Source organism: Natator depressus, chromosome 10 (assembly GCF_965152275.1).
Source record: "Natator depressus isolate rNatDep1 chromosome 10, rNatDep2.hap1, whole genome shotgun sequence".
NCBI classification, from domain to species: Eukaryota; Metazoa; Chordata; order Testudines; family Cheloniidae; genus Natator; species Natator depressus.
Window position 1 is genome coordinate 44,717,843 of NC_134243.1, and position 13,724 is coordinate 44,731,566.

The 13,724-nt window shown below is 52.3% G+C and overlaps 1 protein-coding gene across 4 annotated transcripts in view; it reads left to right on the forward strand.

The window, feature by feature from the left end:
• The first annotated feature begins 1,358 nt into the window (after positions 1-1,358).
• RBPMS2 (RNA binding protein, mRNA processing factor 2) overlaps positions 1,359-13,724 on the forward strand; it is a 95,353-nt gene continuing 82,987 nt past the window's right edge. For 2 of the 4 annotated variants that reach the window (XR_012641261.1, XM_074965952.1), the window contains exon 1: positions 1,375-1,883. Coding sequence is in view for 3 of the 4 variants with exons in the window: in XM_074965952.1 (XP_074822053.1) it covers positions 1,824-1,883 (60 nt within the window). In the remaining variant the exon portion in view is untranslated. Of the gene's footprint in view, positions 1,884-13,724 lie in introns of all 4 variants that reach the window. The other 2 variants (XM_074965953.1, XM_074965951.1) reach the window with 2 other exon arrangements.

The following is a 13,724-nucleotide window of genomic DNA, read 5'->3' on the forward strand; positions in this document are numbered from 1 at the left end:
GGCAGACAATTCCAACTATCCTCCTCTCACAGGGCTCCAAGACAGCCAGTCATCCTTGTCTCTTTTAAATATTAATTTCTTCTCTTAGCTGCTCCTGCTCCATCTCCCCTGTTCCCCGCTCCCCAAGGGCATGCCTTGGCCCATTAGGGAGATGAGCATTGTTTAGCGGTCTGGTAAAATCCCCGCTCTCCCCTCCCCTCCCCCCCATTCCACTGGCTAAATGGAGAACAAGTCTAGCTACTCGCTTGAGCACCGAGAAACGAGATCTAGGCATCCTGGCATAACAGCGCTTGAAAAATGTATCCTCATGGATCCAGCCCATATTTAACCCCAATCCCTGCAAATCCCCTCCCCCCGATGCTGGATCTGTGTTTTGGTGGTGCCGTTGTCCTGGAATATGCTGGGGTGTGTGTGTGTGTGTGTGTGTGTGCGCGCGCGGGCACTGTTGTTGTAGCCTTGTGGGTCCCAGAATATTAGAGAGACAAGGTGGGTGGGGTAATGTCTCTTACTGGACCAACTGCTGTTGGTGAGAGAGACAAGGTTTGGAGCTACACAGGTCTGGGCAAGGTACTCAGAGTGACACTGTGGCGCTGGAGGGAAAGCGTGTCTCTCCCCAACAGAGGCTGATCCAGTCAAACAAATTTCCTCACCAGCCTTGTCTTTGTTAGGGGAAACCTCAGGGCTGGATCCAGGGGCTGGATGTGGGTGCCCAAGGTGATGTGCTGACATGCAGTAAGCTCCCAGTGGGACAATAGGAGAGACTCCACTAGGTGTATGACACTCCCTACTTCAGGGCTTACGCCAGCCTCTCCCTATGGAGATCAGGCTGGCGGCGCGACGGGGGGGGGGGGGGGGGCTGGGTGGGTCAGAGACCCCCTCGGCAAGGCTCTTCTCCCTTCCTCTGAAGCATTTGGTGCACTCAACTGCTCAAGCATCCCGGTGGCCCGCGGGCTGACCCAGCGTGACCCCGCCTGCAGTCTCTATTTGTGCGGCTCCCAAGCTGGCTGGAGCTGCGAGGGGGGCTGTCGTGGCACCGGTGGGGGGGGTGCCCTGTAGGCAGCCGAGTGGGTGGGGGGCGCGGCCCGGCCGGTCAGAGCCTGGGGAGCAGGCCGGGACCGGCTCTGGGCGGAACGGGGCCGCTGGCCCTTTAAGAAAGTTCAATCGTGCGAGTTCATCAAAGTTTAAAAAGTTTTTCGTGGAAAAAAAAACGGTGGTGGTGGGGGGGGGGCAGGAAAGTTGGCTGCGGGCGGCGGGGATTGGCTGCGGGTTCCCCGGGAGACGGTGATGCAGGGCGAGGGGCCGGGCCGGAGCCCAGCTGAGCCCCCCTCTCCTCCCCCCCGCCCGGGCGGGCTGCGCCGAGCCATTGATGACCCTATTGAAAAGGCGCAGGCGGCAGCTCGGGGCTGCACTCGGGGCCGGCGGCTGCAGCTCGTTGGCACCTTCCCCCTCCCTTAATTGCTCCTCAGCCAACTCCATGTGAGCCCGGCCGGGTACAAATAGCCCCGCGCCGCGTTCCCCCCCACACCGCGCACCTCGCCCACGCCGCACTCCCGTTCAGTTGGGCGGTGGCCAGCCCGCCCCGCACCCTCCCGGGCAGCACCAGGGCACCCAGCCTGGACACCATCTCCGCACCTAGCTGCACCCCGGAGCCTTTTGTTTGTTGGTCACCCACAGGCACCATTTCCAAGCCCAGCCCAGGACCGCAGCTCCCCCGAGAGCCTCCTGCCCCCAAGAGAGCCAAGCCCGGGGGAAGCCCTGCGATCCCTGGACAAAGAAGCTACAAAGAACCCAGGACCGTCCACTCAGCCCCCTGCACCCCCGCCATGAGCAACCTCAACAAGGAGAGCGAGCACAGTAACAGCAGCAACAACATCGAGGAGGAGGTAAGGGGCTAGGGAGCTCTGCCCTCTTCCTTGGAGGGGGCTGGGAGGGCAGGCTCAGGTGCTGGGAGGGTTTGGGGTTCCTGGCCTGTCTCTGTGGGTGGGGTGGTAAATTGGCTAGGGAGGTGTAGGGCTTAATGGGGAATTTGGATCCTAGTCTCCCTTGCCCTTAGCTAGGTGGGATGCGGACCTGAGCATGTGCTCCTTATTGGGGGTGTGGGCACAGGCTGGCCTCAAAGAGCACCTCTGATGCTCCCCACAAGTACACCCCACTTCCCCTCTGTGGGGCTGAGCCTCCTTAATGGGCTCAAAGTGTCCAAGCCCATCAGAAATGTAAAGCTCTGCTCTTCCCCCCCCCAGTGCCCACCTTGGCTGGGGCTGGGTGGCTGGCTGCGCAGTCAGATTCCTGCTCTCTTCCGGCTCGGAGTGGAGCTGTGCAAAAGAACAAACTAAATTTCTCAATTTTCTGTGTGGGATCTTTGCTCCAGTGAAAGCCAGAGCTGCTCTAAGCCCTAGCATGGCGCTGTGGACAGGTGCCCAACCCAAGGCTGTACCTTTCTGCGGGGTTGGGAACAATCTTGTCTGAGGCTGGGGGTAATGCTTGACCTTTGCCATCCCTGAGCTTGGCTAGTTTTCTGTGCCTACAGCTGGGACTGGCCCTTGGGGTCCCTGAGAATCTGCTCATGAGCCAGGAGAACTTGCTCTCTCCATTTCACCATTTAAAAACCTCATGCTGCTTTGTGCTTAAAGTGATCTTAAAAGTGTGTTGGGGGGGCGGGCTCTGCCATAACCTGGGAGCAGCAGCTTTAGCAAGCCAGGAAAAGTGTGCCCCTCTGTGCTCTGGCTTGATCTCTTTCAAAGAAACCTTGGCTGGGTCTGTGACCCCTAGCTACACACCACCCCCGAAACATGCACACGCTAACTGCTGCTGGCTGGTGTAGTGCAGCCCATTCCTGCTTGTATTGCTGGGCAAAGGGCATCTCCTAGCCCCTGGAGAGGAAGGATGACACCCCTCATCCAGCCCTGATTCCCCTTCCGCCCAAAGCTTGGGTGGAGGGGCTCCTGGGGGTGGGGAACATCTCAGAATTAAATGAATCCCTGGTGTGCAGCTGGGTTGATGGAGGGGGGCTCGTAGGGAAGTGCAGCTGTTTAAGCAGGCCTGGTCAGGTGTCAAGAGGTGCTCTCCTCAGAGCCTTGAAATACTCGCTAGTCTGGTGGGAACTGCATGGTCCATCTCCCGCTCTCTCCTTGAGAATGCACTGGCTTCCCAGGGTGAGGACTGTTGCAGGCTCGCTAGAGGTCAGGAACATCACTTTGTCTCATTCTATTTTGCCTGGTTTCTCCTCCTGTGTGACCTTGGGGAGATTGGCTAGCCCTGCCTGGTGCAGGAGCCCTAGAGTGTGGCTCTGGGGAATGAGGACAAGGCTCCTTAGCTTCTGGGCTGGAGGGGACCCGCACTGGTTGCAGTGTGCCTGGGCTGTCCCCAGCTTGGCCAGAGCAGGGCTGCCATGCTCTGCTGGAGACCTCCGTCTGCTTTCAGTACAGTGGGTGGGCAAGAGCCACTCAAGGCACAGAGAGGGTTGCCAGGCTCCTTTCTGTCTCCTCTCTGACCACTGATGGCTAGAGATGCAAATCTGGACTCTGGTTAGCTTTGTGCTGCATAGCATACTGGCTCTGAGAGCCCTGTGCAGGGAGGGTGGAGAGACCTGGGATACTGCTCTCTGCAGGAGAAGCCTAGAACAGAAACCATGCAGCCTGGTGTCCGGATGGCATGCTGCGGGCAGCAGGGAAAACAATCCCTCCGTGTCACTGCCTTGTCCTCCACCAGAAAGTCTGTCCCCTTAGTCACTGCACCAGAGTACTTAGCATGGTCCCTGACTCTTCATGGGGCTCTGAGAAGTCTCTGAAGTAAGCCCAAGGATGCTGACCCTCTGGGCGCCAACCTAATGTTGTTCGTGCGTAGTTCTCTGCGCTGGAGGGAAGCGTGAATTCCCTGGTAGCTTCGGTTGGCTATGCTAGTCTTCCCGTCCCCTCCCCCCAACTCTCCTCAAAGGAGCCGTGTAGCACTGCTGGCGCAGAATGGCGGCCGTGTTTCCACCCCGGCATTGGGCGAAATGCTCCCAGTATGTTGGTGAAGCATGCTGAGCTCTTGATCCGTGACCTCTCAACAGCTACACAAGAAACCCCCTTAATGCTGAGGCTACCTGTCCAACCCCTCGCTGTTCTTGGGGGTGGGCAGGAACAAAGGCTCGCACTTGCCTAGGTCTGTGGGAAGTGGGTGGGGAAGATGGTAATGGCTAGTGGAGTGAGATGGCTCAAAGCACTGTCTGGGGACAGGGTGGTGACTGCTTTTTCCCATGGGTTGAGATGGAGAGGAGGGGTCGACTACCTAGTGCCTTGGCACAGCTGGAGAGAGGGTGGCAGCTGCAGCAGCGGCACTTTACAGCATGCCTGGGTTTCTAGTCATGAGTTTAACTTCAGGTTTGTCTCCCCCTGCTTGGCACTTTCCGAGTCGCCCCTCTCCTTCCCTCACCCCTGATCAGCCAAGCTAGTCCCGTTCATGCTCCTGTAACACAGGAAGGGGTTTATTACCGGCAGTTGGTCAGCCCTGCCCATGGGGAATCTGCTACAGTACAGCTTAACTAATAGGCACTAATGCCTGGGAAACCCATTGCAGATCCTTGATTTGATTATTCACTGGCTTGCAGAACTTGCCAGTGAAACCCAAGATCCTGGGTCACTTAATTAGTCAGTTGAAACAGAATTACAACTATCTAGTGCACACTGTAGCATGGTGGTAAGTGGTGTGCAAGGTAATTTGTTAGGCTATCAGACCTCATGCTGGAGTAAGGTTTCCTATTGCTGCATTTGCTGAGAGCGATGTGGCTGGTGGGCTAGCAAAGTGGAGACTCCCAATTCTACTATCCTTGGATACACTGTGGCATTGTGACAATATGCAATTGCACAGGGAAGGAAGGAACACCTGGCCCTTCCAGCAGTGATGTGTGGCGCTAAGATGGGACTTGACTCTTCCAAGAAAGCTAGTCTCCACTGTATTTTAATGTCTGTCCACCATGAACAGGGTGAGAGCAAAAGGGTGTGAATAAAATAATAGTTTGGCATGTTCTCAGCAAAGGGGGGCAGCATCCACAATCCTCAAATTGGTAGAGCTGCACAGGTATGGATGAGCCAGACAAATTGCAATGGCTTGTATAAAAGCCCAGAGGATTATAGTAGGTCTCCTCCAAGAGTAACTTCTAGGGCAAGGGTTGTCAACCTGGGGGTCATGGCCACTCCATTTCTGAGTGTCCTTGATCCATGGTCTGGTCTTGGGGTGGAGAGCCATGGTATAGAGAAAGCTGAGGGCTTCTGTGCTAAGACACCTGGCCCCTCCCAAGCAGTCTTCTTCACTAGAGTACAAAATCTCTACTAGTTCCTTGTTGGGTGTAGCTGCCTAATTCCCAAAGCTATAGGACTTGAATTGCTGCTTTGGGAAGAGCATTCCACAGTCCTTGTTTGTCAGACATTTCCCCTTTCTTCTTCCCATAATTCCTTGTTACACAGGACTTCTCTGCATCACTCAAATTCCTCTCCCTTCTTGTATCTGCATCCTTCTAAGAAGACATGGCCATCTCAAAACACACTTTGGGCTAAAGTCTTTCCTCCTAGTGTTGCAAACCACACCTCCGGTGACTGACTGGAGGGGAACTCTTTTCTCCATGTGTACTTGACAGCATGCTATAGAAAGATTAATTTCCCTTGTCTAGCCAGTTACCCCGTCTCCACTCACCCCAAGCAGCAGGGAATCTCACATCAATAGGGGACAAATCTACTTAAACAAGTTACTGAAACTAGCAGTAGGCTTGACATGACTTTGAATCTGGGGTCTTGAAACTGACTAGAATTCTAGTCAATGTTAATGTTGAACCTCTTCCCTGTCACTGGTGAGGCAAGCAGTATGTTATCTAGCATCTAGATCTTCACTCAGATCTAATCCTTCCTGCCCTGCTCTGAGCTCTCTATTCTCAGAATGCCCTCAAACTTCTGTTCCTAGATGCGTGCCTCTGCATGGGTGAATTTGGTCTTTTTCCACATCACACTGTAAACTATCAAAGTTGGCATCCACAACCACCCTTTAAGCCTCTCTGCAAAACCAGTATGTCCCTCCCACTGAACACATGTACCTTGGCTTATTCTCCTTCTCCCCACTTGGCACTTGTCTGTGTATCTCCCAAATTTAACCTCACTGGCACCTAATCTCAAGGTCCCTGTCTTTCACAACCCCTCCTGATTAGTGTCCTCCATAGATCTCATTAATGTGCCTCACTCCCACTGCTTGGTCATAATGAAAACCTTAAATAGCAGGGCCTCACACTAGTCCCTGGTCTACCTCACCAGACACCTCCCCAAACTTGATACACTGCCACTTATCATTATCCTTTGTTTACATGACTAAGCCAGTCATCCGTCTACATGCCAAGCTATTCTGAACTGATATGCGAAGTTGTCTCTACAGACCTTCTTCCAGCCACTGACTTTAGCTCAGCAAACAAGCTGCTCTAGCAAGCAGCACTGCTACTTGTGACATTGGCACACATGTAAACAAAACATGGCAACTTATTGATACTGCACTAGCACCTCAGGACCCCAGTGTGCCTGGTGCTGTACAAACAGAACCAGGTGAGCACCCCAGGTCAGGGACTTACAATCAATCCTCTATCAACTGCAATACTGTTTTACCTGCTAGATGGCTGTCACCTTGCCCTCTCTCTGGGGTGGGAGTTTAACTTTCCCAGCTGTGATGGCCAGTAGACCTATAAGAGGTTCCATATAGCTCCTAGCCTGCTGCAAATATAAAGGAGGGGAGAGGACATGTGAGGCACCTGTGAGGTTAGGGCAGAGATCTGGTGAGAAGCAAAGGGATCTGTCCCTGGACTCCTCTTGAAGAGGCTCATCTGCTATGGCCAGCCTCTGGCTAGGATGGCAGATACCTTGCATGAGAAATTCAACAGGAATCCAGTCTCCTTCTGTTCTCCACCTCCTAGTTCCCAGGCTGGCTCTGTCTCCATTAGAGAAGGATTGCATTTAGGTCAAGCTTGGCTAGAGTGATGTAAACTCAACCACTCTTCGTAGTATGACATAATGGGGCTGGGGGAAGGGGAGCTCACACTTCTCTCACCAGCTGGTGAATGGTCATAGATGCTCTTATTTGCTAAGGCTCTTTGAGTAGTCCTCATGCAACCACACTGGCCAGCTCTTGTTCCTTTTCTCTCCTCTTTCAGAGAAACTGTAGTCTAACCTCAGTTATGTCTCTGGATGCTTAAGCTGCCTTCTACCCAAGTGGATTTTCATTTCCTCCAGCTGCACTGCACTCACTCATCTTTCCAAAACTAACTCTTCCGAAATCAAACAACCCTGGACTATTGTGTTCAGTGCCCCATTCCTTACTCTAGAGAACTTGATTAGCTAGTGGCAGTAGCTCCCATCAGTGTTCACTCTACTTGTTATACCCCTTTCTTCCTACCCTGCATTTTGTCTACTTGGATTATAAACTCTTCAGGGCAGAGCCTGTCTGGACAGTGTCTAGTACAATGGGGCCTGTTAGCCAGCCCTTGGGCACTACTGCAATAAACACCTGTAATAAGGGTTCCTGTTCTCAATGGCTGCTTCCCAAACAGGGTAGGAATACAGTAGAGCCAGGATGGTGCCTGTGCCTTTACTTCCTGGATTGTAAAGAACATCTCTGCCAGTTCCAGACCTGTTCAGCTAAAATCTGTCACTAAAACCCTATGGGAACAGTGGCTGAGTGCCTGGATCACAGGTCCTGGAATCTTACTCCTGGTGGCCTGTGGTATGTCCACAAATGCTCAATCTACTTTTGATTCCTTATCCTACCCCCAACAGCTCTCACTGCCTCTCAATTAGCCAATGAGATCTCACTGCCAATACTTCTGATGCTCAGTGACCACTCCCACCACCTCTTCCTGGTCTAGCACCCCAGTAAAGTTTGGATCTATCTATAGTGATCTCCCAGCTAAGCCAATCAAGCATCTCCATGGCTCAACATCTCTAGGCCCTGCTCTTCCATACTACACAAACAGGAGTTCTCTAACTTTTCGCTGGGCCTCCCTTTGAAAATATTTCAGGCTGTGATGACCCCCCCCCAAAAAGTGATAGCAAATTACTGTACATGCTCATAGGAGCACTAAATGAAGCATGTAATCATTATCCTTGCAGTCAAAGGCACTGAAGCTTTTTGAAAAGTGTAAAATAGGGTGACCATATTTAAAATTTCCAAATAGAGGACACTCTAGGGGGTTGGGGAATGGGGGTGTGAGGGGGGAAGGGGGGGGTTGGGTTACAGCAATACCATACTATGCCACCCTCACTCCTGCACTGCTGCTGGCAATGGTACTGTCTTCAGAGCTGGGCTCCTGGCCAGCAGCTGCCACCCTCTAGCTGCTCAGTGCTGAAGGCAGTGCCTCCAGCAGCAGCTGCACAGAAGTAAGGGTGGCAATACCATACCAACTTGTGACATTCCCCACAATAGCCTTGAGACCCCTTTTTGGGTCAGGACCACCAGTCTGAGAAATGGTGTTAGAACATGGGTACAGATGCCCAGATGTTAATACTGCCTGGCTTTAGAACCCAGTCTTTTGCCTCTTCTACACAAATCTCCAACAGACAAGATGGATTGTGTAGCCTTAATTACACACCCTCTCAAAACACAACCTCTTATGATAAAAAGCCTAGCTCTAGGGCTGTTCTTCTCCCCAAACCCTGCTATTGCTAACACAGGAGGCAGCGCCCTTTGAAAAGAATCCCCAGACTCTGATCTGACAAAGTTAGAGGAAACAAGACTCTTCCAGTATCTTCTTAAGGAAATACAGCATAGTTTAGGTTCCCACTGTCATGCACGCCAGCTTTCCTTGCTGGCCTCTGTTTCAAGCAAAGCACTCCTATTCCATGCAGTTAAATGTCTGTTTTCTTCCTTGTGTTGCTTGCATGTTGGTAATGACAGTGGCTCCCTCTCAACTCCTGGGGAGCACTGTCAAATCCTAAAACATTCCTTGGGTCTGCCACCAAGCACCACAGCTCCAAATGCAAAAGTGAAACTGGTGGGTCTAGGCCACAGCTGTGGGCAAAAAGCATTGCCTCTAATCCATAACTATGTACTGAAGCTATAGCCATCTGACTTTTTTCCTTGGCACTGAGCACCTGTGGCTCCCCCAGTGAGCTATGGCTGCCTGCCCTCAAAGTAGGCGTGTAGAGTCATAGTAGCTTAAAATGAGAACTTTGGCTTCTAGCCTTCAGTATGGTGCCTAAGCAAATGAAATACAGAACATAGTGGGGCCAGTTCAGTCCTGTCTGTCAGCTTTGACAAGTTCTAGACTCGTCAGAGGGAGCACAAGAAACCCTGTAATAGGAGTAATTAACAAAGGAAACCTTCCTAAGAGATCTGCTCTAAGGATTACTTTGGGGGAGGTCTCTGGCCTATGTTAGGCCATCAGACTAGATCACAATAGCCTCTTCTGGCCTTGGCATCTATAAATTTGCTCCACATCACTTAATGGCTAAAGGAGGCTTTGTAGTTGACAAACATCTGCCCTAGCTTATGTACCTGAATAGCCTTATTTGTTTGACCTCTGAATCCTACTAGCTCTTGGCCTCCATCTTATGGAAGTGAGTTCCACAGTCTTGACCAGTTTTAAATGTGGTGCCTCTAACATCAGTGGGTTTTCTCTGTGTACAACAGACAAGTAAATGGGACCTCCTGGCTTAGCTATCTCCACTGTTCTAGCAAGGAAGAATTTAATATCTACTCTCAAAGGCTTCAACAAGCCTTACCTGTGATCTGATTTCTAAAGCTATGCACTGATTCAGACCAAGCATAACATTCAAATCTAATGCATCACTTTCTCACCTAAGACACATGTAGTCAGATCAGGAAAACAAGTCAATGACACTGGGTCATTCTGGGTCTGAAACGACACATAAAATGGTGGTGTCTCTGCAGAAGGCAAGGAAATTCCTATGCTATAAAGATACCATAGGTATACAACAGGAGGACACCTCCCTCCCTCTTTCTGTTACACATCTAAACTACGTAGCTGAAATCTGGTTCCTCTTACCTAGAGTTGGGTCTTGGAAGGTAAATGTGCACTAGGTTACCAACAATCTCCCTGATATGCTGGAATGAGACTCCCTGTACTGAAAAGGCTCTGCATGATGTTGCTGACATGAGAGAAACAATCCTAATGCTGGATAGGGGGCCTAAAAGTGGTGGTTGCTTCCAAACATGTGCTGACAAATATTTTGTCAGACCCCAAATTGCTACTTCACCTGGAAAACGTTGAAATTCACAGGTTCAGGTGGTCCATGTTCTGAATCTGTCATGTAGCCTTACCACCAGTCTGAGATCATGTGATTATGACACTTGTCACATGTGATCCCATGTGGATAGGTGACCAAGGAAAACTCAAGCTGCTGCAGGAAGCAGTGCTGGTGACATTTATAGGAAAAGGAGTGGAAGTGCCATCTGACCCTCCCTTGGCATGGTGGGAAGGGGTAACTGCATTTTAAATGAGACAAACCAGTCCTGTGCACTGAGAGCAAGTGACTAGTGCAACAGACAGAATGAGGAAGCGTCACTGCTAAAGGATCAGACCTTGGACTGAAGAACTGAACTTGCTCCTGGGCTCTGGCCTCACTGGCAATCGGCACTCAGCCAGCCACACCCACTTAAGCACACTTGCAAAAACCTCTACTCTACAAGTGACACCTGAGAGACTGAAACTACAGTAAACTACCACTTTATTACCAGGGAGGTGCTTGTGCTGTAGTGATGAGGGCCATTCAAGTACCAGTTGGTGTGATGCCAGCCTGGAAGGTGAAACTAGGAGAAACTTCTGCAGAAGTCTAATTCCTGCTCTTTTCTGGACATGCTGGAGGGAGAGGAATGTTCCCCATAGATGCTGGCTGTGGCTTAAAGGCCACAGCCAGCCCTAGGCACACACAGCCACTTGGTGGTGCCCCCTGCAGCCAATGTGCTGGAGCTGAGGCAGTGCGCCTTCCTTCAGTTAGAAGGCAGGGTGAGCAGCAGATGCAGTGTGGTGGGGGAGGGGATGGCTGAAGCAGGTGCCCCTGGGAACTCTGGCAACGGGGCCAGAGCTGCAGGCAGTGAGTGACCTTTGCCTGGCCTAGCAATGGCCTGTGTGGAATAAATGGCATGGCCTGGTCTGGGAATCAAGCAGCCCACACCAAGCCTCTTGTCTCCAAGGGTGCTGATTAGGGCAGGGAATGGTGGGGAGGTGCATGGGATGACTCAAGGTGAAATCCCTTGGAGGGAGGGGAAGCCCTAATGATTCTAGCAGCTGTCAGGGTCAAGGCTGAACTGCCCCACTGTGCAGGTCTGACACAGGAGTACTACCTGGAAGCTTCCTCTTTGGCCCCATTCATAGGACCTGGATCAAAGTTTAAAGGCGGATGACCCTGTCACATGACTTCCCCTGAGTCAATGGCTGGCTACATGCCTTGCTATTCACAGTGCAGATTGGGATTGATCCTGTCCATAACTGGCCAAGGGAGCTCTGCAATGCCTCACAGGAGGGAGTTGCCTTGAACTCCTGCTGCCCACTGCACCATGCTAGCTCTGAGAGCACTACAAGCATAGTAGCAGCCAAGCTTGTGAGCTGGGCCTAGGGACTCCTGGGATGAGGAGGATCCTGAAGGTGCATGATATTCTGGTCTTGTGGAGATTCTGCTGCATCTTCCCCTCTAACTGGGAGCTTCTTTCACAGGCTGAGTCTGTGCAGACTCAGCCCAAGCTTGGCTAGAGAGCTGTGACCAGTCAGGGAACACAGCCTCTTTGCTGCAGCTCCCCTTCAGAGTAGTTCTCATTCAGCCCTATTTTTTGGGGGGGGAGGTGTTCTCTCCAGTGGGATTGTCCAATGTAGTGTAGGTAGCTAGGTATCTATCTGCTCCTAGACTGGGCAGAGCTGTCATTGTGTGGGGCAGATACTCCCAGCATGTTGGAGTTACCAGCTGTGCTTTGGCATGGATACCCTCTTGAGCCTTCATGGAGGGCAAGGCCAGAAGGGCCCATTACAGTTCTAGTCTGACCTGGATAAACCAATGGTCCTTGGCACTAAGTCCACAAGAAGGTAGGTATTAAACATGGTTGCATGGCCTAAATGTACATCTACAGGGCAGAGCTTCTCCTTACCAGCTAGTGGCACCCTAGAGCCCTGCTCCCTTCTTGGAGATATGGGGGGAGGAAGGAAATGGCTGCAGAGCTGCATCTTCCTTAAATGCCTTTGTGTCTGGCCAGACAGCTCCTCCTGGCCTCTCCAGAAACTGAGTTGTCTAGGGGCAGGATCCAGAGCTGTCCTCAGGAATGTTTCCCCAAACAAGCAATAGGTGGGTGGACTGGGCTTTTGAAGTAACCCCATGGTAGGGGGCCTGGGTCAGAGGTGTGCCTGCAGCATGTGTACACATTCAAGCTAGCTTTAATCTAGCTTGGGTAGCCCTACATGGACATCAACACTGCAGGGGGGGCAGGTAATGGCTGCACAAGTCCCTGAGTACACTGGGGGTACAGTGCATGTTGGATTTGAGGGAGGGCAAGGCTGCCCTCTCTTCTCCCCCCCTTTCCTTTACAGTAGGCTGTTCCAGGGCTCCCTTGGGCTGGAGGGGGAGGGAAGCAGTCTTCTCTCTCATTTCCCCTCCCACCCCACACGGTGTGTTCTTTACTGGCTTCTTAGTGCTGCCCCCTCCCTTCCCCCTGCTCTGTCACAACTTATCGCTTGCTTAGCCTCCAGACTCTTCCTCCTGGGCTTCCTGCTCTTGGTTTGTTTTGCCTGCGTGTGCCACTCGTGCTCAGCACCACATGTCTGCATTCGGCGGCCATCTCTCCCTGTGTCTTGCCACAGGCTGCTGCCTGCCTCTGGAGCAGTGCAGGGGTTAGAGCATGGATGCTGGCTGAAGTCAGGCGCCCCTGGCTTGTGCTGGTGCTACAGTTGAGCTGCCTATAGACCATCCCTAGCAGCACTGACCAGAACTAGGGACTAGTAAAGGCTGGACTAAACTCATCTCAGAGGCATCCTTTGTACTAGGGCTGCAGAAGCCAGTGTCAAGACTACAGGGACTTGGTCACTCATCCAGGGGAGGGGGGCGACAGACCTCACTGGGTGATGTGAGGATGCTCACAGGCCTGTTGGTGTTTCAGGTGACTTCTGTACTCCTGCAGATCCATGGTTCCAGACATCTGGAATTCCCCCTGCTTAGTCTAGCAAAGGATGCTGCAGAGCCAGTCTAGGAGCATGCCCAAGGCCTGGGCAGTCTGGGAGTGAGGCACACTGGGTCTCTGGCAGGGTGTCAGGGCTGAGCAGCCAGCTGCTTTGATCAGGGTGTGTTTGGCAGGGACTTCAGCTGGAGGAGAAAAACAGGAGTACCTGTTGCTTGGGGGAGCTAAGCAGGTGCTCCTCCAGGGGGCTGGCTCCCTGTGGATGCTAGAGGGGGTACCTGCAGCTGCTCATGGGGGTGCATGTCCCTCAAGCTAAATGTCTAGGTGTGACAGGCCTGGTATAAGCTTGGAAGAGGTGCTGGTAAAGCCAGTGCTCTCTGCAGCTGCAGATCAGGCACACACCTAGGGCTGCCCCTTGACTTCCAGGCTTGCCTGGCCCACCAGCTGCTGGAAGGTGGGAGGCTGACAGACATGGATTCAGACTTTCTTGTTCCCCAGAACAGCTACAGCACATGCTGCGCAGGCTTCCCTGACGCAGAATCTCCTGTGGAGTGTGCAGTTCAGTCTTGTCCTCTTACCATAGCAAGAGATGCCAGCTG